This window comes from Astatotilapia calliptera, chromosome 15 (assembly GCF_900246225.1).
Source record: "Astatotilapia calliptera chromosome 15, fAstCal1.2, whole genome shotgun sequence".
NCBI classification, from domain to species: domain Eukaryota; kingdom Metazoa; phylum Chordata; class Actinopteri; order Cichliformes; family Cichlidae; genus Astatotilapia; species Astatotilapia calliptera.
In genome coordinates, this window is record NC_039316.1 from 3,189,906 (window position 1) to 3,217,680 (window position 27,775).

Consider the following 27,775-nt stretch of genomic DNA (forward strand, 5'->3'; position numbering starts at 1 on the left):
CAGTCAGAGTAAAATCAACTGAATAAGTCACATGATGGGGTGGGGCAAGGTCTCACAATGGGCGCACCCAAAACAGTCTTAGGGTTTCCAAATCTGGGACTATCCACCAATTGCTCTTAGAAATGAAAAAGCTTCTTGGATGAGAAGTGAAATGTCTTCAAGAAACTTATATAAGTCCAGTTGCTTTTCCTTCCAAGCTCCTTAGATTACCATAACCTGGATGACTGAGATGTATACTGGTCACACTCCAGAAAAAGAATACCCGATTAGTTTGCCAGAAAACATGAAAGATCCTGGACAGAACCAGGAATAATTCATTAAAGCGCGGAGGAGAGGGACAGCTCATGAGCAAAAACAAACCACACTAACACAGTGGAGGTGATGTTAAGGGCCTGTTTGGGTGCCTGTGGAACAGTTCAGTCAGTGTTCATTGATGATGTGACTGCTGATAGAAGCAGCAGGATGGATTGTGACATGTACAGGGCAACAATTTCTCCTCGGACTTAGACAAATGCTGCAAAACTGATCAGACAGACTTTCACAAGGCAAACAAATTAGATATTCTTCAATGGCCAAGTCAGTCACCTGATCTCAACCTAACAGAGCAGGTTTGCAGTTCTTACAAAAACTGAATGCAGAGACCCACAAATGAGCAATAAGTGAAGGTGGCTACGGTAAAGGGCTGACAGGGCATCTCGAGAGAGGAACCACAACAGTAATTGGTGATCTCCAGAGATTGTACCTCAGGTGGTTGTTGACAGTTTGAACGTTTATTCATAAAGATCTCAAAAAATACTTTTTAATCCTCTTGAATTTAAGCTTAAAGTCTGCACTTCAATCACATCTGATTTGATTTAAATCCAAGGTGTTGGTGTACAGACAGGATTAGTTCATAATATGTAAAGACAAGATGAAATACCCCCCAAAAAAAGTTATTTGTGACAGATGTCTGAAAACAAGGAACACAAACGGTTTTATTTCCAAGAAGAGATGCCGTTACATCACCATTCACATGAAATCAGCCACATTTTGGCTTGAAGACATCAAACAAAGCAAAAATGGTGGTATTTTAAGTGAAGGATGGGACAATAAATGCATTGAATTCACTCAGACTGAGATAAGATAACCAGTGTTTCGATATCATCCTAAGACAAACTGTTATGCAATTAAAAAAAACCCCACAATATTCACAGAATCTATTTACATTAGGTACACGTCTACCACAGCTACACGTCTTGCATCGCTTCCAAAACATCAGGTTTATGTGTACTGACTTATTCAAAGATGACTTTATAATGCTGATTTAATGTGTTACGTTACAGGTTAATGCAAACAGGAGACAACACGGGTGATTTCTACCAAAAAAAACATTTAAAGTGCAACTACTGATGAGCTTTACTGCATTAGTAACAGATTAGTAACACATTATCTAGCACCCATTGAAAAATTACACCTTTTAAGACGTGATAGAGTTAAAGCTGTGCATCATCCAGCTGGGAACAGACACTCAGCTTACATTGTAAGGCTTAAAATGCTGGATCGCAGAACATATCTGTATAGTTTTATTTTGCATAAGAGAGTTCAGTGAAGAATCGCTCAAAGTTAAACATAATTCAAATACATCTCGATACTCCACCTAAAAGTTGGTCATATTTAAAGATCATTCATTGCTGGAAAATATTGATATCAAAACGGATTCATTTCATGAATACATTCAGCAGGTCTCTTAATGCCGTTTTATCATTTATACAAAAAAAAATAAATCAGCCTTTCTCTACATTATGAAAGAAGTCCACTGAGTTCAGAAAAGAGCAGCAGTTATTATCCGTGGCCCTGATCCTTTGGCTTTTTCAGACAGGCACATTTGGTGACACTTTCATTGACACACGTGACTCGAGCTGCCAATATCAGCAGAAAGCAGAGAAACTTCAAGTAAGACTGTGAAGATGATGTTAGAAAAAGATGCTGCATCCTTAGTTCATTTACACACAAATTAGTCTTTTACAACCAGCTTCCCAGAACAAAAACTCCTGCTTCAATCAACTGTGCCCATGTGAGAATAGCATAGAGGGCAGGTGGATGCACCCTTACCTGCTTGGTCCCAGGCAGCGCCTTCACTTAAACCTAACAATGAGAAGGTGTCTGAAGCAAACCGCCTCCTGCCGTGTTGTACATGTGAGAAGAGACGACTTTCACAAAGGCTCCGATGTGATTCGGAGTCCAGAGTTCACATGTGAAGACATCTTTAGTCATGAGTGAGATTTCAGTGTGAGACTCTCAGAGCGTAGATTCGTTTTTGTAGTGAAAGGACGTTTGTTACAACTATGCAAATTCTAGGTCAGGTTCCAGTTCTTTTTCTACGTCTATCCAGGACCGTTTCTTTGCGCTGGGGAAGTCTTTTCCTAAAGCACCGCGTGTTAAAGGCCTCGACGTCTTGGTGGTAGGGCTTTCAGTTGCCTTAGCGGAGGGATTGCATTTAAGTTTCTTAGAGCTGGATCTGAGGGGACTACTTGCAGGACGCTTAACTGGTGCCGACTTTCTTTTCGGAGGCCTTCCTCTGGGTCGTTTGACTGGCACAGGAATATCTGCTACTTTACCGACATTGCCTGCGAGGCCCTCAGCTTCCTTCTTGGTCTCTTCCAAAGTAATTTTTTTACTTTGTTTCTCTTCAAGCAGCACAGATATTTCACTTTTGCTGACACATTTATTGGTCTCTTCTATCACACTACACTTTTCCTTTTCACCCACAGCAGTACTTGCAGGGTTCCTTCGAGGCCTGCCCCTTCCTCGACGGGCTTCTGGAAGGCTTGGATCGGCCTCGGACTTGACAGAACACACACGATTAAACCTCAAGTGGGCAGCTGGAAGAGTTGTGCTCATGCCTGCACCTGTGCTGCCCTCAATGTTGTTTTCTGTAGCTTTAAGATCCACTGAAGGCACAAACATTGATTTGTTAAGGGTGGCAAGCTCAGCCTGGGGGGAAATTACACCCGAAACTTTCGAATCGGAATCTGAAGATGCCGTTTTGCTCTTGAGGTTATGCCCAGTTTCCGAATCCAAAGGCAGGTCTGATGCAGATATGGTAGCGTCTGATGGCTCAAATAGCTTCATCTTAGCTGAAGAGCTAGCATCACCTTCCTCTTCATTCTTCCTGGGTTTCATGACCATGAGTGTATAGAAGCCTTGGCCAACTGTAAGATAAAAACACAAACATATGCAATAATATTATAGTAACACATTTAAATGGAAGATAATTTAAATTTGGTATATTAACTGATCAAAGTGCTTACTTGGTTTCAGACATGAGGGAAGTATGAGCCTGCCAGTCTTGGAGCGAATAAGAGGAAGAGCCAGAGGCTTTGGAGTGTGAACCTTGGTGCTGGTGCAGTTAGCTGTTGGGGATACAGGTGAGGCTCCTTCTTTGGCTGTGGGGGCCTGAGGTGAAGCTTTACCGGGCGGGTCTTGAGACTGCTGATCTGTTTGGGAACTGGAAATGTGGGAACCAGTAGCCTGGTCTGGCTCTCCAGAAACTTTCTGTTTGACTTCTAAGTTTGATGGAGACTTTTTCTCTTGGACTGAGGCCACATGGTCACCTTGCTCAATTTTCACCTGGGACTGGGGTGCAGCGTTCGCAACCTGAGCTGGAGAGGATACCAGCAGAGGCACAAGTTTAGATACAGGTGTCTTTGGACAGGATTCAGTTGGAGCTTTTCGCATGAGAGGCTGGAGCAGGGTTATCATCGTTTTTAAATTGTGTGGAGTTGTGGCTGTGTTAGCCTGAGAAGGAGCCCCGACGTCAGGCTGTACTGAAGATGAGGGCGTGGGGTTAGACTTGGGAGCACTGGCTTGTAGTAAAGCGGCTCTGGACTGTAGCAGGTGGGAAAAGAAAGGCGTCCACTTCACCGTCTTCTCTTTCCTTTTCTGTTTTTCGCACACCTCCTTTAGTTTGTGCCTGATCACATTTTGAGACTTTCCTAAAAATGTTATATTTGAAAAAACAGAAAGTTAGTGACAAGCAGATCTGCTGGCGATCAAGTCTCTATGTTGACACAAGAGCAGGATGTCGTACACAAGTGCTGGATAGCAAGCTTCGAGTTATTCTCCATGCAAACTCAGTGCATTCAAACAGTACAAAAACCAATACAGGGCAAGAAAAGGTGCATTAACACAGAGTGTACATACCAGACAACTGAGAGAGTGTCTCTACATAGCCCGACTGTATCTGCGTCAGCATCTTCTTTGCCTGTTCTAGATGTTTGGAGGTCCTAACCAGGCTCTGAATTTCTTTCTGGGCCTAAAAAACACAAAATGGCAAAAACGAGTGTTGACGGTGAGGCCAAAAACTCACACCTACAGATCTGCGAAAAAGTGTTTGCCCCCTTCCTGATTTCCTATGTTTTCATCAAACAAACTTAAATAGTTGACAAAGACAACACAAGTAAACACAAAATGCAGTTTCTAAATGAAGGTGTTTATTATTAAGGGGGAAAAAAATCAAAACCTACATGACCTGGTGTGAAAAAGTGATTGCCCTCTAGACCTAATAACTGGTTGGCCCAGCCTTAGCACAACAACTACAATCAAGCGTTTGCAGTAATTGGCAATGAGTCTTTTACAGCGCTGTGGAGAAATTTGGGCCCACTCATCTTTGCAGAATTGTTGCAATTCAAGCACATCGGAGGGGTTTTGAGCATGAGTTGCCTTTTTAGGGTCATGCCACAGGATCTCAGTCGGATTCAGGTCAGGACTTTGGCCCGGCCACTCCACAGTCTTCATTTTGTTTTTCTTAAGCCAATCAGAGGTGGTATTGCTGCTGTGTTTTGGGTCACTGTCCTACTGCAGAACCCGTGTGTGCTTCAGCTTGAGGTCACGAACAGCTGCTCGGACATTCTCTTTCAGGATGTTTTGGTAGATGGCATTTTGCTGAGGCAGCTAAACACCCCCAGACCATTACACAACCACCACCATATTTTACTGTTTGTATGTTCCTTTTCTTAAAACACCTTCATGTTAGTTTGACACCAGATATAATTGGATACACACCTTCCAAAAAGTTCACCTGTTGTCTCATCAGTCCAGAGTTTGTTTGTTTTTTTCCAAAAGAGGCAAAACTAAGATGATCCTTTATGTTCTTTTTGCTCAGCAAGAGCTTGGATGAGGCGTCCCTGGGCTCTTGTGTAATCTTGGTTGATTGGTAATTCCAGGGTAGGTTTACCATTTGTGTGCTTCGCTGGAGTCCCACAGCTTTAGAAATGTCTTTCTAACCTTTTCCAGACTGCGAGATCTCAATTACCATGTTTCTCATTTGTTCCTGAATTTCCTCGGATCATGGCATGATGTCTGGCTTTTGAGGATCTTTTGGTCTTCTCCGCTTTGTCACACAGGCTCTATTTAAGTGATTTCTTGATTAACTCATTCACTGCCATTGACGTCTATAGCCGTCAATTGCAGTGAATGAGTCAATGGGTTTAACTCATTCACTGCCAATGGCTGGCAGTGAATGAGTTAAGAACAGTTATCAGGCCTGGGTGTGGCGAGAGAAATTGAACGCAGCCTTCCAAAGATGTGATTACCACAGTTATTTCTTGGGCCATGTAAGTTTACATTTTTCCCCCCTTAATAATAAACACCTTTATTTAGAAATGGCATCCTGTGTTTATTTGTGTTATCTTTGTCTAATATTTAAATTTATTTTGTGATCTAAAACATTTAAGTTTGAAAAACATACAAAAACATAGAAAATCCGGAAGGGGGCAACCAAACAAATGTTTAAACAAGTCTGAGTAAAGATTAAAAAAGAGAACTTTCTTTTGCTGAATATGGGCCCATAAAACCAACCAACCAACCAACCAACCAACCAACCAACCAACCAACCAACCAACCAACCAACCAACCAACCAAACAAACAAACAAACAAAAAAAACCCTAAACTAAAAAGACTTCACTGTAAAACTGATTTTTTAAAACGTTTAAAAAATGTAAAAACTAAACCACAAGTGTGTCATATTTAAGGAGAATTTGACCCAGTAAAATTAATTAACTATCACCATATAATTTTTCCTCTGCAAGCTTCCTTTACTCTTATTTTTATTTGTGCTCTGTGACCACATGTGCGGCCCATGTATTCCTTTCAGTGTAGTGGCTTCTGAATCTAAATGTGACAGTTGTGGGATTCGTTTTCTCATGTTGGTGGCATAAGATGAAGGGGACAACCTGAGGGGGGGGGGGGGGGGGGGGGAGACGGTGCTACATATATATGCAAAGGTCTGTACGTGCTAGCAACAATTTACAAGTTTACAAACTCAAACTGATTCGGACCAGAGGAAACTCCCACATGTTTTTCCATTGACAGGAACTCAAATCTACGTTTATCTTTCTGGACAACTTAATGAGAACATGACCTTGTTATTGTGATAAAAAGTATTAAAAAGTAGTAGAAAGTGCACACAACCTTCAGTGGAATTACATTTTCCCATTAGTTGTCTTGCAGTTTCCACTTTAGCTAACCAGAAGGAAAAATGCAGCATGCAGAACTAACCAATGACAGGAGGCGGAGCCTGGGAGCTCTTGGGTCACTCCGTAGGACAGCCTGGAGTTTATCGAAGAGGTTTCGCTGTTCCGATCTTCTCAGCCGTTCTAGCACTGTGTGGTTCTCGCGCCTCTTTTTGGTTTTTGTCTCACCACAATCAATGAGATCCTGGAGGAGATGCAGTGAAAACTCAAAACACACTATACATACTGCCTTATAATACAAAGAACTGTGTTCCTACTATAGCTATATAAAGTGAGGGCAATTAAATATGGCGGTCTAAGCTGGCGCTTGTCTTACCTGGGAGTCGAGTTCCAAAAATGATCCCAAATCTTCTCTGGAATCTCTAAATGATGATAAACAAATTTCAGCTGTGACGGTAAATAACAATTTTATGCTTTAATTTCAACATCCAGATGTTCATTTTTTATTACCGTGATTGCAGTACTCCCTTGGAAAGAGCTTTCTTCAGTTTAGCGATGGCCATCTGTTGTTTCACTTCTTCTACAGTCTCAACATCCACCGTCTCATCCTGAAGACAACATCATTCATGATGAGCTTTTTCAAACAACGTCAGGATTAGGCCGACTACTTTTTCATATTTTCTAAAGCAATTTAGTGTTTTTATAATTAGAGTTAAAGATGAACTAATTTGAATTTTTGCACCCAGTTTAAATTTTACATGTATTTAAAGTTGGACTGATTTGTTTCTATGAGCTGACAGCTGATTTTTTTATCTTTACATTTATAATAAACCATTGTCCACTTACAGTTTAGAGGGCCTTCCATTAAAATAAATCACTAAGCACTCAAAGAAAATAAAAAACAAGTGTAATTCTCAAACTTACATCTTCGTCTCCCTCTCCTTCACTGTCTGATGAGTAGGAACTTGTGTCTGAAGCGATGTCTAGGTTTGATTCTGCCTGCTTGCCGTTGGCCTCATCGCCCTCGTCTGACGCGATCTTCCCATCACAAACCAGCTCAGGGGAGGAGCCGGGCTCTGCTAATTTGCTGCTTAAAGAGCTCTTGACTGCGTTCACTGTGTCCGCAGCAGGACACCCAGCTGCACCGTCTTTTTTTAACAGGACATCATTGTTCGCCATGTTTGATGCTTTTAGATGTCCTGACTGTTGTGCTGCATCATCAGCTCCGGGCGCTGGGAGCTGAATGAGGGTAAAGCCCCCGGGCAGGGAGACACCAGGTAGCTTCTGTCCTCCGGTGCCCTGGTTGGACGGAGGGCAGATCCTGAAAGAATAGGTTCCACTCTGTCCTAAAAAGCTGGGGCTTTTCAGTGATTGTGAGACGGTGAGCGAGACAGGCGAGGAGGAGGAGCTGCTCTGGAAGGAAGAGTCTGAGTTGTGTTGGCCTGAGGAAAGTGATTGGACAGAGCTGATGTTGGATGATTTCTGCGACTGTTGCCCCAATGAGATGCGTCCCTTGCTCTGGAGGCATGGAGGGAATAAGAAAACTGAAAAAAAGAAAAAACTAGTTCAGCATGATGAGATGATAATATTTGCATTATTTTAACAAAACTGTGTTTTTAGCGATACATGTTTACTTCTATTCTATTTGATTAAGCTGATGTCACTTCTTGAGGTTCATCTACCCTCTATCAATTCTAATGCTTTAACAAATCATCTGGTCCTTACCACAACTTAATGTTATATAAATACAACCCCAGCTGACATCTTACACTGTCCTATTATTTATTCAACAAAAATTAAGCTAAGAAGGAAAAGCAAACTAAAAAAGCGTAAGTACTCTTTTACTGCTTCGATCAAAACTAAGAGAAGAAGCCATTTGCTGATAACCAAAGGCACTTTATTAACAGATCATCAGTAAGGTTGAGCACCTCTATAAAAGCAGAAGGTTTGGTAGTTTGCAGGTCTAGCGCATTCACAATTCCAAGGAGGAGAGACATCAGCAATCACCTTAGAGAACCAACTGTTCCCCATCAGTCTCTGATGGCTTAAAAGACCATGATTCTACAGTAAGAATGATTATTTACAAGTAGAAAACATCAAAGACAGCTGTCAATCTTTCCAGGGGCCTGTTCTTCGTACGTCGCTTACTACATCCAAGATCAAATGACACATCCAAGACCAAACTATCGCGCTAACCGTGAGCTCGCTAATCCGGTTCCCCGAACACACCTGCTGTTGACGATTAGTACAGCTGGACGCAGTAATGTGACATCACTGGGTGTCGTAAAAGGGGCTACGCATCGATAGTAGAAACATTGATCGGCAACCCGCTGATTGGTCGGCGAAAATGTCGAAGGGGCGCGCTCGGTATTTTCCGGCAGCAGAGCAAGAACTCTTGATTGAGGGATTTCAGGAGTTTCAGAGTTTAATTAAAACGCAAGAGAACACTGCAAAGGCTGCAAAAGCAAGGAGAGAGGGGTGGCAGAAAGTTGCTGACAAATCAAACTCGTAGGTAATTTAATAATAATAATAATAATGGATTGGGTTTATATAGCGCTTTCCAAGGCACCCAAAGCGCTGTACGATACCACTATTCATTCACTCCCACATTCACACACTGGTGGAGGCAGCTACGGTTGTAGCCAGGCTGCCATATCGCGCCATCGGCCCCTCTGGCCAACACCAGTAGGCGGTAGGGTAGATCTATCATATGACACTATATTGTCCAATATCATATGGCATTATATTATATTATAATATGTTATATTATATCCCCTTTCACATTAGAGCCACAACAGGACCCACAAGAACATGGGAACAAGTAAAAGTGAAATACAGGAGTATTCTACAGAATGGTAATATTTTGCTCTTATATTGCTTTTCGTCTCTTGGCAAGGGACCCTGTAATACTCTGTTAGTTTGTTCATAACAGCAACCAAGAAAAGGGCAGAGGAAAAAAAGACAGGTGGTGGTCCTGCACCCCCTCGTCAACAAGTTGGTTAAGTAAATAATACCCTCACGGGAATATCGATATCTCTCAATGAGCACACTGTCGCGCTGAGCTAAAGGATCCTGTCTATCCCGCAATATACGCTGAATTCTGAGGACTCTCCTTATCAATCTTGCACCTTCCGCAATGGGTTGGTCTCGTATACGGACAGGACATGGCTGCGACAGGCTTCCCAAATCCACCTTCGCTTTTATAGCCGTGGTCTCCCATCTTGATTACACGAAGTAATTTACAATTACTACTCTGAAATATGAATTACATCTGTAATAATCACATACATGTAATAGAATGTTAATAGTACATTTCCCTTTTTTAGGAAATGACCTGTATGTATCTGTGTGACATCAATAAAAGGATCAAGTGCTGCATTATCTTTAGTTACATTGATGTTATTTATTTATGGTGAAACAGTGGTGGAATATCGCTGTTGCTTTCGTATGAATGACGCGGGCATACCTGCGTGGCCGCGATCTAATCCTGTTTACATAAAGTAAACCTGCTCCCGAGCAGGTTTACGCTTACGGCTCTGTTGCTATGACAGCAAGTCCCGGATGAGCTTCGAAGAACCGAACGATCCAGGATCACGCGAAATCGTCAACAATCTCATCCAGCTAACTTACTTAGCGAGGTACGAAGAACAGGCCCCAGGAGTAGATATCTCAGAAAATTCACCCTAAGGTCAGACTGTGCAATGATCGGAGAAACTGCAAGTAGTTCATGACAGTACAACAAATACTGTCATGGCTTGTTTGGGAGGGTTGTGGTGAAAAAGGATTTTCTCTCTAAAAAGAACATGGCAGCACAGCTCAAGTTTGTGAAGTTGCATCTGAACAAACCACAAGGAACAATGGGAATGGAAAGATCAAAGTGGAGATGCTGATTGTCATAAACCACAGCACCATGTTTAGCCTAAACCAAATACCAACTGACAAGCATGGTGGTGTAGGGGTGGTAATTTGGTATTGTTTTGCAGGAATTGGAATTGAGAATCGGTTCTTGTAGAGAACTGGAAAATAGTGGATATGGACATTATTTTATTTTCATTGCACAAAAGGCTGAGAGTGCGATTGTAAAGTGGAGACTGCTCTAGGACAGAAACAAGCCACTGCTGAACTTCAACAGGTAACAAACTGATGACCTCAGTTTCTACCGGCTCATGTTTCTACAGTAGAATCACCATGACAACCGCTTTAAAATCTGTACTGGTTTTCATCTTTGACTTGTGCTGTCGGCTTTGTGTACGTACCTAAATACTAAGAGAAAGATCACACTTGTCCTCATCGGGATAGGTATTTGTGTTGGTGTGTGGGGTTGTAGCCTGTATGTTTATATTTTTAAATGACAGTTATGAGACAGTGTGTTTCAGATCATTTTAGAGAGTAACATGAAAGCAACGTAACGAGTAGTATAACGACTGTTTTTATCGTGGGTGTAATTAACTACCGTACTGCATTAGTTTTAAGAAAAGTGTTCTGCATATATGCAATAATTACTTTAAAAAAAAAAAAAAGAATGACCCCAACACTGATCACAACAAAAATCTCCAAAATTCACAAAGATTTGAACACTCAGCATGTAATTAATTTGCATAAATGTAATGTCTTTGATACGCTGCTTAGAGGTGGTGGTGACTCAAAGTGGAGCCAATGAGAATCAATAAGGAATCGGAATCGCTAAATTCTTATCAATTCCCATCTCTACACAGGACCTGAGTGCTTTGGAGTCACTAAGTCAACCCTGAACTTCTCTGTATACCAAAGTATTCCAGAGTCAAACGTGAGGCCATCTGTCTAACAGCTAAAACTCGGCCAAAACTGAGTCATGCAACAGGACAATGATCCCCAGCACTGTCATTTACAGCAGAATGACTGAAAACAAAAAAATCAGGGTGTTGCACTAACCCAGTCAAAGTCTAGACCTCAACATGATTGGATCGCTGTGATGGGAACTTAAGAGAGCTGTGCATAAATGAATGCTCAATGAACTGAAGCAACACTGTAAAAACGAGTGGGGCAAAATTCCTCCACAGCAACGTGGGATACTGGTAAAGACACACAGAGATCAATTACTTCAAGTTACTGTATGATTGGGTGTACTTAGCTTTTCACACATATTTCTGCTATTCATGTGAGGCGGTATTTCAGAATTTTATAGCCTGGTAAGAATCAAATGTTTTATTATGCACTAAATCTCGGACATAAAAGTGGTGGACTTTTTTCACATGACTATACTAAAAACAGTTTTAGCTTCTGCTCAGCTAGAACACGTGAAAAACCACATTTACTAAGAGCCTTTCCAAACACACTGTCCTGTTTTTCAGCATCACGTCCTTTAAGACGATGATAAAGACAGCGAATATCTTAAGCACGCAGTTACAAATTGCTTCACAGTTTGAATAAAAACAAACCTCGTGCATAGTATCTCTATTGGTTTATATGCACACACACTTACATGCAAGTATTCGGTGTGAATTACAGGAATGGGTGATGAACCAAGGAAAAGCTAAAATGAGTTTTCAGCAGTCAAAAGGCAAACCGCTGATTTAACCGACGTGATGGGCTGAGGAAGTGAGTTTCAAAATTTAGCCGCTACAACCTCAAAAGCACAGTCAGCTCTAGCACTGCTGCAGAAAAAGGACCTGAACCATTTAAGGCTTTGTATGTGATTTTTAAATGAATTCTGATTTTCACTAGAAAGCCAGAGAAAGGGAAGAACAGGCAGCACATTTAGGAGGTGGTAGTTTTGAATAAAGCAGATCAGGTATGTAAAACAAAGTGCCTCTGCTGTGGTCTAGCAACAGAGAGACAAGCTTACCTGGTGACGGCGTTAGTGTCTTCAGATCAGTAGTTTTCCTTGCAGCGATACTTGGACTGACTAATGAGCTTGCAACTTTTACGGTGCCAGTTTTTGGAGTGCTGGTTTTATGTGTAGAGTCTGATTTCTGAGAATTTTTCTGAGGAACATCAACTGAAGCATTTAGTCGTCCTGTGACGTAGGCAGCAAGGCGGTTAGCTGGATGCAAAGATCCCATCTTTCCAAGCTGCAGTCTGGCCTGATTGTAGGATTTGCCATTTACCTGCAGTGGAAGGAATGCATATGTATATTTTAGAAAGTATCTGTATATTTCAGCTGGTGTAGCTGTGTGTTTGTTAGTCCTTAAATAGCCACACACTGTTATCTTTTCCAAAGGATAAATCCAATTACTGAATGCAAATCACATTTTTTCCCCCTTCAACATCCAAACCTCAGTGCAAATTTTTTCCAGTGACAATCTGTAACGGAGAATTTAAAAATTCCCAGGCACATGGATGTATTTGATCCAACTTTACAAAGCCCTTACCTGTATAAGTCCAGGTGCTTGGTAACCAGCAGGTTTTCTCTCGGCTCTCAGCGTTCCTGCAGGCATCACTCCACTCAGAAAGGGTGTCACTCCAAACCACATCTGCGGCTCTTCGATTTGGCCATCTTCCTCCTCTGCATCAGTGTTCTCATCAAGGCCTTTACTGGTATGCATTTCCTCATCACTGTCACATTCATCATCATCATCATCACAATCACTGGCTTTTGATGGTTTGCTAATTTGCACCTATAGAAAAAAAAAAGTACAGAACTGTAGAGAACGCCGTACATCACGTCATCACACGAAAAAGCAACAAAGCAAAGAAAGTGAGGACAAATGTTCCAACAGTCAAAAGCAGGATTATTAGGCACCCAACAGATAGCAGCCACTGAGGAAGCCACTGCAACATGGGAAGTGCCCAAACAGTAGTAACCACAAGGACCATCTGAGGCCATCTTCCAAAGCTGGTCAAACTCAATAGATGCCGATGTTAAAATGTCAGACTTTAAAGCAGAATCAGTTTAATTTTCTTTATATTGCACCAAATCACAACAACAGTCGCCCACTTAGCTCAGCGGAATTAGCAGGCAACCATATGCCGCATGGCTGAGAGCGACCGGCCCGGGTTCGAATCCGACATGCAGCCCTTTGCATGTTTTCCCGTCTCTCTCGCCTTCTGCTTTCCTGTCACTCTTCACTGTACCCTTTCAAATAAAACCGTAAAAAGGCCCAAAAAATAAATACATTTTTGGTTCTGTAGCTAACTACACCCAAACTGTAAAGAGTGATTTTTTTTCAAAAACCCATCCATTTAAACAGCATTAAGGGTTATTATAGGCATGGTAAGGTGTGAGCACACATAGCCTGCACATATTGTTTGTACTGCCTAATACAACTAAATACAACTGCTCCTGAGTTTAGGCATCAAAACATGATTTCACAATCCAGTGGGGTAACTCTTTCTAATATAGTCTATACCCAAATCTTCAGTACCTGGTAGGTGACGATGGAGCCGCTGGGCTTCCGCATAATGATCTTGCTGATTGGCCAGATGCGGTAAGGACCAATGTAGAAACGCTGGGAAAGCTGATCATGATTCATCCGCTGACATAAAGCCTCCAGGATCATCCTCTGGTCGTTCTGCCACCGACACACTGACTGGATCTGTATTTGCTTCCTTGCTCCTACTTCACTACATGCAGTTTCCTGAGATGCGTTTTCACCTGGAGGTTACAGGGAAATATGTTTTTAAACAACTACAAACACCTTTAATATCCCACTTCACTACAGTGCAGCTATTTTTCTTACCTGCTTTGTTGACAGTTGGTAAAGTGCTGTAGTACTTGTCAGTGGTTTTTTGTGGTTTTGTTGGGGCGTTTGGTGCAAAGATCTTAGGCTCTATGGTGACTTGAGGAGGCGGCTTGCTATTGAACTCTCTTACACGAGCACATGTCATCATGCTCTCCAAATATTTATACACTGGATCCTTGTCTTCTTCACGTATCTGCAATGAAGATTTTAGTCTCTTTTTAATGAGATTACAGGACAAATTGTAAACAAATACAAAGAAAAACTTATTTGCTTTGTTTTTTGCAATTGACAAACTTAGCAATTATCAATATGGCAAAATAACAATCTTCAGCATCAGCATTTAATTAAAAAAAAAAAAAAAAGCAATTTTATTTTACCGGTTGTGGAAATACACTGTTGCGTCTTTGGACCTTTGGTGTAACCACATGGAGGGGTGCAATTTTTGGAACAAAAACTGCTTCTGGATCCTCATCACTGCCATTACGCTTCCACAGTTTATTAGCATGTGAGCCTTGGCGAGGCTGGACCACATGTTCCATATTAGTCATCGCTGGGGAGGGCAAAAAGTATCTCATTAACACTTGTGACCAAACTGAGCAAAGAAAGACTCTGAAAGACTGCGGTCAGAATCAGGGAAAAAATCGTCAACAACACACAAATGATACTGAAATAACTTGAACTCGATCTTACAGTAAACAGGATGTTCTTGGCTCTCCCCTGTGGACGTCTGCTTAGTGATCTTGCGTTTGAAGCAGGCACAGCCAAACATGCATTCAGGCCGCCTGCAGTGGAGATGGCCTCTGTTCAGGTGCTGCAGACTGGAACACACACAGCCGAGTCTGCAGAACTCTTGACCACATTCAGGTCCAGCAACTTTATTTGGAGAAGGGGGCACTTTCAAGATCTGGCTGGGCTGCGTCTGGTTAAAATGAGAAGTGAGAGTCATCAAAAGAGTTTGAAAAATCACTTTGTGTGCTTTTCTTTAATGTACCTCCTTTACATTTGATATTATAAAAGCCAGGGAGACTTTGAAAAACATCACTACAGAATGAAACAATGAAGTCGTCACTGACATTCCTACACTTCCTGCAGAGGACAAACATGCTACATACCTGTTTTGTCAGTAACACAGTCAGAGCAGCTGACAGCCTCTCTGTAGTCAGCTGTGTTCTGCTGAAGCCCTGGTTCAAAGCTGCCGTCTCCATTTCCAGCAGCTTGTGCTGGAACTTGGTGAGCCCCGAAGGTTTGGACATCGGCCCCTGGTTCTGACCAAAGCTCATCTCTGACAACCTGGGGAAGAAACATGAAATGAGAAGAATTGTTCATTGAAAAGATGTACTGATGTGAAGCAAAACTACAGCTACAGGACTAATTACAAAGCAAGGAAGCCTATGTATATGCCCGCCAATGTAGTGGTGAAAAGGGGGGTTGCACGATCAATAACTGCAGTCATTTTCACTGGATGTGGCTGGATTTGGATAACCCAAAAACTACAGTATGGGTGAGAAGAAAATGGATGGATATTATAACCTTTGATTAAAAAAATAAATAAAGATGTATAACCACCCAAACAAACTGATAAAAAAAAAAGTGAATGGACTTAAAAAGTGCAAAATAGTTCATGACTCAAAATGTAACATTTTGTTTTTTTTCCCCTCTTTCTAATAATTTTATTAATTATATTTCTATAAATAAAATTCTAATATCAATTTAATAGATACTATGGATTCTACATTGTTCGAAAACAGTCTACTATAACGCCGTAGTTTTGTGAAACTCATAAACAACTAGTGGAAAAAATACTGATGGCTGTCAGTGTTACCTCTCTGTTGTTGTTGCTACCACTCCTAATAAGCCCCTTTCCATTAGTTCCTACTCAGATCGACTCACGAGTTCGCCATGGTTTTCCATTAGGTCATAGCACCTGGTACCAAGTACTAAAATAGTACCTGCTCGGCCGGAGTTCCAAGTGATCCAAGCAGGTACTAAAATGTGACATCGTCAGACTGCATGCCACCGATTGCCTGGTCAGTGGCATCATTCGATGAGTCATGAGAGTGTCGACCATACAAATTAGGTGCTATTTGATTGTCAAGTCAAGTTGTGGCGAGTCGATCTTAGTAGGTACTAATGGAAAAGTCCCAATCCTAGGTGACTTCCTGCTTTTTTTTCTTTCTTTTTTTTTAAATAGAAAAATTGACCTCTAACTGTGACCTTCAGACCAAGGTCAAACTGAGATTCAAACTCCTCTGGGACTTTTAGCAGATTCACCTATGGTATGGTTTTAAAATCCTACGTAGACAAGTTCTTGAGTTATCCCTTTCACAAACCTGGGTGTCCACACCACCCACCCAACTGTCAGGGTGACGACAATATCCCATCGGCCTTTTATGGCTGAGGGGTAAAAAGCTTTTGGTGGATAAATTGAAGAATAATTTAAAGTGCATTAAAGTCACAAAAGAAAGAAAGTCCTGAGAGTGCAGGTGGAGAGTTGAAATTCACTTTAAGCTGGTAAATGACAAATGATAAAACTTGCATAAAACTTGCAGCTGGGTTTTGAAAAGCATCAACTAATACTAAACCTGTACTGTAGTTACCTACAAAACAATGTAGGTAACTACAGTAAATCAGTATATTTAGAGGGCTTTCATAAATACAAATACAAAAAGTCAGTATCAGTGATCATCGTGGCATTTTTCCCATTTTGAAATGAAAAATCTTTGGTTTTGTTGCATCTATTTTATGAGAAATGTCACCTTAGAGGAATTATAAATTCTTACTATTGCAACAAAGTATCGATTCTCAACTCAAATAACCTTTAGCCACATCAGTAGCCAATCAAATTCAGAACACAAAACATGTGATCAAATGTGACTAAATTTAAAATATATCCTTACCTCTGTGAAACTCCCTGATTCTGGGTATTACTAGAACCACAAGCATCACTCGGCTGCCTCAGCGAGGACGCAGCCTGGAATGTGAATTTAGCTCCTGCTTGATGGGGGGCTGCTGGCGTGGCCAGCGGAGGAGCAGGTGACGTCAGAGCAGAATAGAGCAGTGGTTTGTGGGATAGGGGACAAGGCCTGTTGGCCCCCACCGGGAATTTCGAAGGAGCCTTTCGATGCTTGAGAACGCTGTCCAGGGTCTTTACATAGCTGGAGCTTTTAGCGGGCAGCTGATAGGACACCGAGCCTTCTGGGTTTGTAGAGAAAGCAGCGGCGCGCTCGCTGATTTGCTGAGCTTCGCTTTCCAAGTACTCATCCAACATGTTGCTGCAGAAGGCAGAGAGGTTCTTTTGTAATCCTTTTAGAGAGAAAGAAGAAAGGGACTTTAATTTATTGAGGAAGAATAATGAATCAGACACAAGTACTTTCAGCTGGTTTCAGCTCAGTTAATCTTTTGGTAATTAGAATGACTACACTAATCCCACGGCATGATAAAAGGAACATTGCAGCAACAATATGACGAGCAGCCCTTACCTTCACCGTTGGAAGACGATGTTTCCTTGGCTTTTACGAACTTGTTTTTCCACCCCTTTATTTTCGTCATGTCACTTGTCTTTCCCGTTCTGGAGATGAAGGGTAGTGCCTCATCTGTGCAGCAAACATAATGCCTTTAGTTACAGGTCACAGCACACTATTATGTTTTAACAATGCCAGCCTGAGTTCTGCAGCAGAAACACAAATTTTAATCAGAATTTGATGCCAATTTTATTCTCTTTGCTGAAGAGAAAATTGTACTCCTTCAAGTTCAGCTGTTCTTTTCTTATCTGATCGCCCAAGAGCCATCACCTAATCACTTCTGTCTTGACATTATGCGAAGGTTTAATGTGGCATGACTGACAAACTCATCAAGAAAGATCTGCAACCTCATATGACACACACCCTTTGAAAACCCACACAACAAATCTCAACTTCTAAAAAAGAATCTGAGATTTCCAACTAGCTTTTCGGTCTCTGCGTCATAGCAGCCGATGTCAGCAGTGATGGCTGTCATCACTTTGGCTTGAATGTTTGAAGCTAGTGAAGGGTACAGAGGATGTTTAAAATTCCAGTCAGTACCCGACTCCTTATTACAGGAGTACCGATAAGCACCCGGGGAAATGGTGCTTTTTGTACTTTTGTGAGTTTAATTCATTCCAATAAAGCTGTTAAAACATCTTCTTACAATGCCGCTGCATGTGATCATGTATGAAGTTCTTTACTTTACTGGAAAGAAACAGAAAAGCAGCTAAATTCAACACACCGAATCTTAGGGCCACACTCAGTACTTTAATAATAGATCTCTAGTTAAGACTGGGAGACTTTCCATGCTTCGGTTTTCAATAATTTGCTAAATTCTCCTAATAAGTGACCAGCAGCACTAAGCGCTTCACCAGTATATTGCAATCAGACACATGAATGAAACTTGCTTTAAATCGAAGAATAAACCATCCATGGCACACCAATTCCCCAAGTTAGTCAATATGAACTGAGTTAGTCTGCTTTGAAGCTAGTGCAAGCTTTCCTAAAAGGCATAAAAAATTAAAAAGTTGTGATAACTAATTCACTGCTCATAGCAGTTATCGTGCCAAATCACAACAACAGTCACCTCGAGATACTTTATATTAGAAGCTAAAGATTCTATAATAAAAGAGAGAAACCTGGAACAATTAGGTGTCATCTTATGAGCAAGCACTTGGTGAGAGTGGGAAGGAAAAACTCCCTTTAAACAGGAAGAAACTCCCCCAGAACTAGGCTCAGAGAGGGATAGCTGTCTGCCGTAACCAGTTCAGGGGTGAGGAGAGGGGCACGGCACATTTATAAATTTAAAATCCCTTTAAAAGCCTGCTTTACACTAAAATAACATACAATAAATGGGTTCCTGAAAACATCCTGCTGTATTCAGAGTTTTTACATGAAATAACCCAAAAGCAACTAATCGTCCAATCACAGTTCCAGAAATCAGCAGTTTCCAAAAGTTTGACAGAAGACTTAAAAACAGCCACAGCGGATGAGGTCATTTGGGATGTCATTCCAGAGTTTTGGTGCAACAACAGCAAAGCCATGAGCTCCCTTTGAAATAAGCTTTAACTGTGGGGTGAGCAGGAGTGATCGAGAGGCGGGCCTCAAAGACCTTTTAAATATTTCTATGACTTTCTAAGATTGGATTCTGTCATGCAGAGGGAGCCAGTGCAAAACTGCTAACACTGGAGTAATAACATCTCTCTTTTTCCAGTCAAGAATCTGGCTGCAGCATTTTGGACTAATTGTAAATGAGCAAGAGATGATTGACTAAGTCCGGCATACATTGCATTACAGTAGTTCAGTTAAGATGCAACAAAGGAATGTATAACTGTTACAATATCAGAAGATTTAAAAAAAAATGTGTCTGGAGGAAACTGCACTTGTCACATTACTATCAGAGACACCTTACCAAACATGCACAAACCTGCTGAGCATGAAGTTTAGATGAAATATTATTAGTGGGCTTATAACTGCGCCAAATGTAGATATAACCACTTGCTGTGTAGCTTTGTGACTGCACCAAGCAGTTGTTAAAAAATGCAGAAAAACTTGTTTTATATAGTATTGATCATATTGATCGTGGCTCAAGGGTTGGGAGTTCGCTTTGTAATCGGAAGGTTGCCGGTTTGAGCCCCGGCTTGGACAGTCTCGGTCGTTGTGTCCTTGGGCAAGACACTTCACCCGTTGCCTACTGGTGGTGGTCAGAGGGCCCGGTGGCGCCAGTGTCCGGCAGCCTCGCCTCTGTCAGTGCGCCCCAGGGTGGCTGTGGCTACAATGTAGCTGCCATCACCAGTGTGTGAATGTGTGTGTGGATGACTGAATGTGTAAAGCGCTTTGGGGTCCTTAGGGACTAGTAAAGCGCTATACAAATACAGGCCATTTACCATATTCAAGAAGTATAATGTGACTCGCTCTAATTTGCCACTGACATCTCCACCTACTGCATAGGTCACTGTACCATTTAAAGGACTTTTCCGACAAGTCTCGCGTTGATTAGTTTTCTGCAATACTTGTCCGCCTATTTTCTTACTATGGCAACAGCATACGACAAATTACTCATAAGATATTGTGCAAAAGAAGCAATCGAAGGACCTCGATCAAACATGCACAAACTGTCAAAGATTCAGCCCAACTTACCACCAGGAGACACAGTGGTGGTCTTGCTGTGTTCTGGAGGTGGTAGTGGGAGGGAAACACCCAAATACTGCAGGTCAATGGACATAGTGAGGTCTAAGGAACTCAACTTCAAGCCCACTGAGAGAAACGGTAAAAACAGTGAGAGTGTTTTGGGTTGTTTTCTTGTGCTTTAGTTTATTTTATAAAACTTAGGTAACAACTTGAAAGACTATGCCCGTTGTATACTCACCCTCCTGCAAGACGGGATGGATAACTTGTCTGTGTTTGTGGACTCTGAGCTCATTCAGCAGCGCAGTCTCGAAACGAGCCATCTTCGCCTCATCGGTCTCTGGATTCACGTTCACTGTCAACACCACAGATACAATTTCAGATTCGGGCAAACAACATTAAAAATGTATATTAAAGATTCCACAATAATATTTAAAGAAAAACAGGGTTTTAATAAAAAAAAGGCACAAAAATATTTATTCCATAGTTTAATTAACTGAAGAGAAAGAAAGAAAGAAAGAAAGAAAGAAAGAAAGAAAGAAAGAAAGAAAGAAAGAAAGAAAGAAAGAAAGAAAATCCTCACGTTGGTCGCTTGTTTGTGTCGGTGGTGCTGGGGTTGTTAGGGAAGCCGGAGATGCTGACGATGAGGTACTGACCATCTTGTTCCTGACATGAACCTCAAGAGCTTGCTGTGACATAAAAGAGCATTAAAGCTTAAAGATTTATTTGATATCAGGTGGAATGTTGAAGGAACCACTCCTCCCTTTATTAAATGAAACTACACCTTCTGGAAACATGCCGATGTGCTCTGAGCATCCAATGCGATCACTTTCAGTGTTTTACCTTTGAGGTGAACGACACAAACAGCAGGCCTTCTATATCATCCATCTCCGGTTGCATAGCGCCTGTCAGTGATGGGCTGTGGACGACTGTGGAGGAGGCTGCTGCAGTTTTACACTCTCTTCCCCGGGAATTTGACCAACGTCTGTTCATCTTCTTCCTCCTCTTACAGAATCGAGGTGATGATCCAGGGGTAGACGTTAAGGAATTAGCAGTCACAGATCTTGCTTTAGGCGACATCCATACTTTTAAGTCCTGCTGCACCTCAGGGGCTACACTGGTGGCAGCGCTTTCTTGCTTGGGTGCAACAAGCACAAGATCACCAAGAGCATGTTTGCCTCTTATGCAGGGGACATATGGTTCATCTTTTCTAGCAGGTTTAGACATTATGGGCTTCAGTACCAATCGGGTCTCTTGCACATTTGATAGAGAAGCAGAGTCATTTTGACTGTTTGCACTGTAAGACACATAAAAGTTAATATTGGTTATTGATACCAAACAAGTGGATTTAATCATGATCTCAGTGCAAAATCCTTTCATTTGAGGTGGAGCAGCATGTGGCAGTGGCATTTTAATAAGCTGTTTCCAGCTGTTTATCTGGCAATTTCACAAATTCCTACACCTAATGAGGCAGTCAAGTAAGAAATTAATAATGCATGCAATCCAATACAAACAGCTTGCAAAAATGTTCTGATTATTATACTTTTATATTGCATTCAAGACAACTGCAATATTTGTATTATTATATAAAGTATTTCCTCAATTAAATTTGAAGAGTTGCAAAATAAATGAATCAGAACTTGTGCAAATATTCTGAGTTTATACGCTGCAGACGTTTTTTGCAGCGATTCACCGCGTGCTGTTCCACTGTGGTGTATTCTATGTAACACACACACACACTATGAGTTTATAGACTCATCGGCCACTTCATTGGGGAAACCTGTTCACTTGCTCAGTAAAACAAACATCTAAACAGCCAATCGCATGATAGCTACTCAATGCATTTAGGCATGTGGAAATGGTCAAGTCTACCCACTGGAAGTTCAAACCAAGCGTCAGAATGGGGAAGAAAAGTGACTTTGACTTTGAATGATGCATGGTTGTTGGTGCCAGAATGGCTGGTCTGAGTATTCCAGAAAATACTGACCTATAGAGAATTTTCCCACACACCTATCTCTAGGATTTACAGAGAATGGCCCAAAAAAATTGAAAATAATCCAGTGAGTGCAAGCTCTCTGGGTGGAAAATGCCTCAATGATGTCAAAGGTCAGAGGAGAATGGAAAGACTGCTTTAAGCTGACAGGAAGCCAAACACATGCGGAAGAGCATCTCTGAATGCACGACATGTCAAACCTTGAAGCACAACACACTGACTGCCAAGTGCCAATTGGACACTAGAAGCCTGGAAAAACACTACCTGGTCTGATAATTGTCACTGCTCCTGATGGTGGTGTAACGGTCTGGGGATTTTTTTTCTGAGCAGACCAGGGCCGCTGTATTTCACAAATCATCTCAGACTAGTTTCTTGAACATGGCAATGACCAGATCGCAATCCAGCAGAGCAAATTTGGGTGGACGTGCAGCAGACACATCTGCAGCAACTATTACCCCTTTTCCACTAGCACCTACTAGGCTTCGCAAGGCTCGACTCGACTCTGTTTTGGTTGTTTTCCATTACATTTGAGTACAATCTAATGTGCATGTGGTCGTTACAGCAATGCGGCCAAAAGTCCCACGATGTCATTTGTATGCTACACGAATGCCACTACAAAGGAGGACGTTGAAGCAATGGTATACTCGCTGTTTGTATGTCTTTTTGGCAGACTTAGGAAACAAGGTGTTTTTTGTGTAGCCATTTCCCTCATTGTCAAGTTTAAAAAAAATAGTGGTTTGGATTTTCGTAAGGAGACACCCTCATGACTCACTGAACGATGTCACTGAAGGGCCAGTTGGTTGCATGCAGTTTGTTGACGTCATATTTTTAATCACCCAAGACTGCTCGGATCCCCGGCAGAGTAGGTACTAAAAAAATATACCTGGTACTAGATGCTAGCACCTAATGAAAAACCCCAAAAAACAAGTTGAGGTGTGCCAAGCCAAACCAACCAGAGTAGGTACAGTAGAAAGGGGCTATACGTGATACCATCATGCCAATATAGACCAAAATTTCTGAGGAATGTTTCCAGCACCTTGCTGCCATGAAGAATTAAGGCAGTTCTGAAGGATAAGGGGAGTCCAACCCAGTACTAACGAAGTGTAACTAACAAAGTGGTTGGTCAGTTTAGTTGTCTTTAAGTGATCCGTTTGATCATGTAGGATTTTTAGGTCAATTAAATGCATAGAATATAAATGTTCAGTTACTCGTGCACTTATAATTACCTAGACTCCATCACAACAACACAAAAGTATAGCACTCACATAAAAGTATAATAGTTAGTAACAGTGTGTCAATACAAAAAACGCATTTCTCGATTTTTTTTGCTGTGACAACACAGCAATTTGCCAATGTTAAAAAAAAGGAAGAAACAACACAAAACCCACCTCAGATCCAGTACCTCCTCCTGGTTTTCACTGGGTTCGGCAGGTTCGATCACTGTGGGCTGGTATTCCGTCTTCACAATAGCTTGAGCCTCTCTAGCGATTCTGTTCAGACGGGGGTTGTTCCCGTCCTCCCTAAATCCCTTTGCAAACGGGTTGTGATTAATTTTCAGCTGGGTAATCCGAAAGTTCTGATACGTCGTCACAGCCATAAATTCAGTTTGTGGAAAAGTAAAAGTCATGCTTTCATGTCCCATAACTACAGGCTTGTCAGCTGTGGGCATGCCTCCATCTGGAACAGGTATTATGTGAAGCCTAGGAATGTAGCGATGCATGGAGTGTAAGATTATATGACCATCCTGGTCTTGGGAGTTATTGGTCAGTTTGAGCTTGTAGAAGGACACCAAGCTGTTCATCCAATCTGAGCCGCGACAGGGTGAGTAATGGTGTGAAAATGCCCGGATCAGACCTTGGTTTTGATGTTCTGCTCGCCCGGTGACTTCCCATCTGGATGCACTCCAGCGGTACCTGTACTGACCCGATGGGACTATGGACAGGACCAGACTGTACTGCTGATTGGGATCCAGGCCAGTCAAGCGGTATCGGCAGTACGGGAACATGCGTCGGCCCTGCTTAGTGAGAATCATCTCGGTCCCACACTTGTAGAACTGCTTCCACACGTTGTTGTTTTCCAAAACAACACTGACACCTTTGAAGGTCAGCACCGCAGGAAAGTCTTTTTCCATGTCCGTGTTGCCAAATGTGGTCGCGGGCAACGCAGATGACCATGATGTTGATTCAGGCATATTGACGATGCTCGTTTCCGTGCATGTTAGGGAGTCTGATGCGGATGTTATATGCAAGGCTTCTGGGCTTTTTTCAACAGTTCCTTCTAAGGTAGAAGCTGATGTTACTGCAGATTTAGCTGGGCTAGCTTCAGCAGGTGAAGAAACAGCAGCACTGGAATCATTACTCGCCATGGAGACAGCTTTGCTCTCATTCACTGTATCACTAGTGAAATTAGGTCTTGTCAAGGTTGGGAACGGAGGAGCTGAAGAAGCAATGGAAGCAGGAGGAGCGGAGAAGGGCGCATTGAGCATGGTGCCCTTCTCACCTTCCACTGCCTGGTTTTCCTCCATGAGTGGGAGCTCAGAGTCTAAGGCGGACATCACCGGTGGCTCTGATCATCACACTGCATGAGACACCTGACACACAAACAAAAAAAGACAGCGTTATTTGTACGCTATAACAGCATTCACAGGTACAACATGTATTACATTGATACAATCTAACCAGCAGAATTTCATTTTAAAGACAGAAAAACAAAATGAAGAACAAATATAATATAAACAATGATCAGAGAGGATGCAATTAGAACTCATCCAAGCAGAACAAACTGTGGCAGGAAGGAAAGAGGAGCCTGGAAAGCTGCACCCAGAAATGTAAAGACTTTGCATTCAGAAATGATTACAACCAAAATGTGCCAATCAACTCAGAGACCGCTGAAAATGTGTGTTTACTTAAAGAAGCCAAACAGGGATGCACCGATGCATCTAAAGAGCAGTGGTTTTTGCTCTTGCTGACTGATATCTGACTGATACTTGAAAAAAGAAGACATTAACCAATGGCGGTTGCCGATGTTTATCTGCTGTACCTCATCAGTTTGTCCCTAAAAATGTTCAAAGATGGCCTGATGGAGAGATAAAAGACTCGTAAACTGTTCAGCTACTTTATTATTGTGAAGATGTGTTTGTTTACCATACACGAAATGGTGAAGTAAACAATAATAACAACAACAAAATATACTGATGTTCACCTCAGCAGATCTCTGTTCAGCACTACTGAGAATTGGCTAATCGCTATAGGGTGTTGCAACAGTAAGTGTTACAAATGACAAGTCCAGCATATACTGGGCTGCTTAAAGACACAGGCATTATTCAAGGCGCTGACACAAGTACTGTGAAATCAAATGAAGACTCGAGATGAATGTAGCTCATCTTAGGTGTAAAGACTTGATATCGTGTCAAAATTAAATGATCTCCGGCCACTAGTTTCTGTGACTGCCGGCTGTTTGAATGTTTTGTAAGCAAACCAGACCAAATTTCAAGACATCTGATCTGCACGAATCATAAAAACGTCCCTTTGTGTTCATCAGGACCATACTGTAAAAATAACAAAATCACTAATCAAGGGGTGTTTTTTTGTTTTGTTTTTCAGAAAGGCACATCCTGTCCCCAAATACCCTGAAAAATAAATTAGAAACTTAATTGGGGACGGAACATAATTTATTTACAACCTTGGGTTATGTGTGCTCCTCTGATGATCTCTAGGTTTTTTATTTATTTATTTATTTAGGTTAAAAATGTAAAACTACATTTAAAAGACCTGCTCTGTCTCTAAAACTGAAGTAAAACTCGTATATTTCTAAATTTTTAACAGACTAATAAGATTATTTTAAACTACATGTTAAATGCTCCTACGCAAGAACTCCTGAAGCCACCATCACACCATTCAAGACGAATACTACAAATATAAACAATCAAAAAGCGCTCAGATCATTTGAACAATTTCTCGTGGCCCTGTGGGGAAAAGTGGACTTTGCATTGCAGGAGACCACTTCAGTATGACTGACCAATGGGCTTCCAGCTCAGGACACGGACGGAAAAACAGCCCTACATTTTAAACAAGGATGAACCACTAACACCGTTTGTACCTTGAAAGCCAAGAGAAATGATCTTGGTCAACGGCACACCAGAAACTATAAAGGTAACCCCTTTTTGTTGTTGTCCTAACCCCCCTCCTCTAATTTCCTAATCACATTGTCACGCCGGCACACGGATGCTTCAAGTCTAAAGGTGTTAAACACCACAACGAGAGCCTAAAACGGCTTATCACCTCCATGTTTACAATATAAACTCCCAGCGTCACTCCCGTATAACTATTTCACTCCCTGCAATAAGAAGCGGCGTTAAGAATTTAAGTTGTTAAACCAGCAGCTCTTTCTTCCTCACACACCGCGGAGAAGGAAGGCCGCCCGCTCCACCACTCACCAAGTTGGAAAAGTTGCAGGTTTCACTAAAGCCTCACCTTTCAGCGTCGCTTCGGTACCTCGTGGCCGACCGCAGCGAGGCAACAGTATCGTTCAGCGGCGAAGCTCCAACTGTTGCACGTCGCCGTCGCCGTTAAAAGGGCCTCGGAGAATCCCTCGAACATAAACACAAACTGGCAAATGGAGGCCGAGAGCCACGCCACTGTGCTCACATCGACCGACCCGAGTGTGCACGCAGTGGAGCCAAAGCGCATGCACACTATCACCCCCCACCTCCACCCACCACCCCCCTCTTCAATGGCGCGTGATTCCCGGCCCGCCAGCTCGAGGGAAGCGGGAGTCCGCCATCCAGGAGATATACATAAATATTTCTTTTCTCTCTCGCTCGTTCTCACCTCGAGCGCGGTCCGCGCGCCGGTAAGGACAACTCTCTGCAAGTTTGCGCGAAAATGTTTAGGATGTGTGATTCGCGCACTGAGAGCAAAGGCGTGACACTTTCTCTCTCTTCCTGTCTGTTTCCTTGACTTCTTCTACCTTTTTCGATCACACTTCCATTCTCACCCTCTCTTAGCCCACACATACACACACACACTGTCCTCTCTGCTCCCCCCCCCCCCCCCCCCTCTCTCTCTCTCTCTCTCTCACTCTCACACACACACATCCGTGCTCTCGAGCTGTGACGTAACACGTTCACCATGGTGGTAGAGATCCAGTAGCCAATGCGCAAGCTCCCAATGGACGACCGGCCAGTTGTTTCATCACGGTGGCAAACGTACGAAAAAAACAAATGAACACTGAAAGTAATTTTGTATCTTTGTAGTATTATGTATCAACATTAATATGTGCAACTGAAATCAGTGGCTCATAAACTATTAACTGATTGACCTTGTCTACAAAAAAGAGCAAGGCTGATTGGCTTTGTTTACGGGACAAGATGGTGGCCAGGAGTTGAAGTTAAGAATAAATATTTGGACAAAAAATAGCATATTGAATTTGCACATATTGAATTGTAAAAAATAATTTAAAAAAGCTGGAAGAATACCGTTAGACCCTATTGGGTCGCTAATATTTTTAGCAAAACGCTCTTGATCTAAGCATAAAGT

The 27,775-nt window shown here is 42.0% G+C and overlaps 1 protein-coding gene across 3 annotated transcripts; it reads right to left on the reverse strand.

The window, feature by feature from the left end:
* Positions 1 to 948: 948 nt before the first annotated feature.
* mgab (MAX dimerization protein MGA b) lies at positions 949 to 27,253 on the reverse strand. 3 transcript variants are annotated; one of them, XM_026142383.1, is made up of 22 exons: positions 27,068 to 27,253; positions 23,627 to 24,828; positions 21,089 to 21,542; positions 20,829 to 20,934; positions 20,487 to 20,600; positions 20,258 to 20,374; positions 17,594 to 17,707; positions 17,012 to 17,417; positions 15,227 to 15,404; positions 14,805 to 15,033; positions 14,492 to 14,664; positions 14,112 to 14,307; positions 13,797 to 14,026; positions 12,804 to 13,049; positions 12,278 to 12,539; positions 7,378 to 7,997; positions 6,964 to 7,061; positions 6,830 to 6,875; positions 6,539 to 6,697; positions 4,183 to 4,294; positions 3,291 to 3,974; positions 949 to 3,191 (listed from the first exon to the last, which is right to left on the reverse strand). In XM_026142383.1, exons 2-22 carry the CDS (start codon positions 24,790 to 24,792, stop codon positions 2,323 to 2,325), a joined length of 6,579 nt encoding a protein of 2,192 aa, XP_025998168.1. In that variant the 5' UTR covers positions 24,793 to 24,828; positions 27,068 to 27,253; the 3' UTR covers positions 949 to 2,322. The 3 variants fall into 3 exon arrangements, with proteins under 3 accessions (XP_025998168.1, XP_025998167.1, XP_025998169.1); XM_026142382.1 differs by having other exon boundaries at positions 26,711 to 27,253; XM_026142384.1 differs by lacking the exon at positions 20,258 to 20,374 and having other exon boundaries at positions 26,711 to 27,253.
* Between the last annotated feature and the right edge of the window lie 522 nt (positions 27,254 to 27,775).

What these genes read in the sequence shown, in the direction of transcription:
- mgab (XM_026142383.1), bottom strand. Translation starts at nt 24,792, where the DNA reads ATGTCCGCCTTAGACTCTGAGCTCCCACTCATGGAGGAAAACCAGGCA. An exon ending in CCAAGAACATCCTGTTTACT is followed by an intron (nt 14,665 to 14,804) that starts GTAAGATCGAGT and finishes TGCCCTCCCCAG; the next exon opens with CGATGACTAATATGGAACAT. An exon ending in GCTCCATCGTCACCTACCAG is followed by an intron (nt 13,050 to 13,796) that starts GTACTGAAGATT and finishes TTTTTTCTATAG; the next exon opens with GTGCAAATTAGCAAACCATC.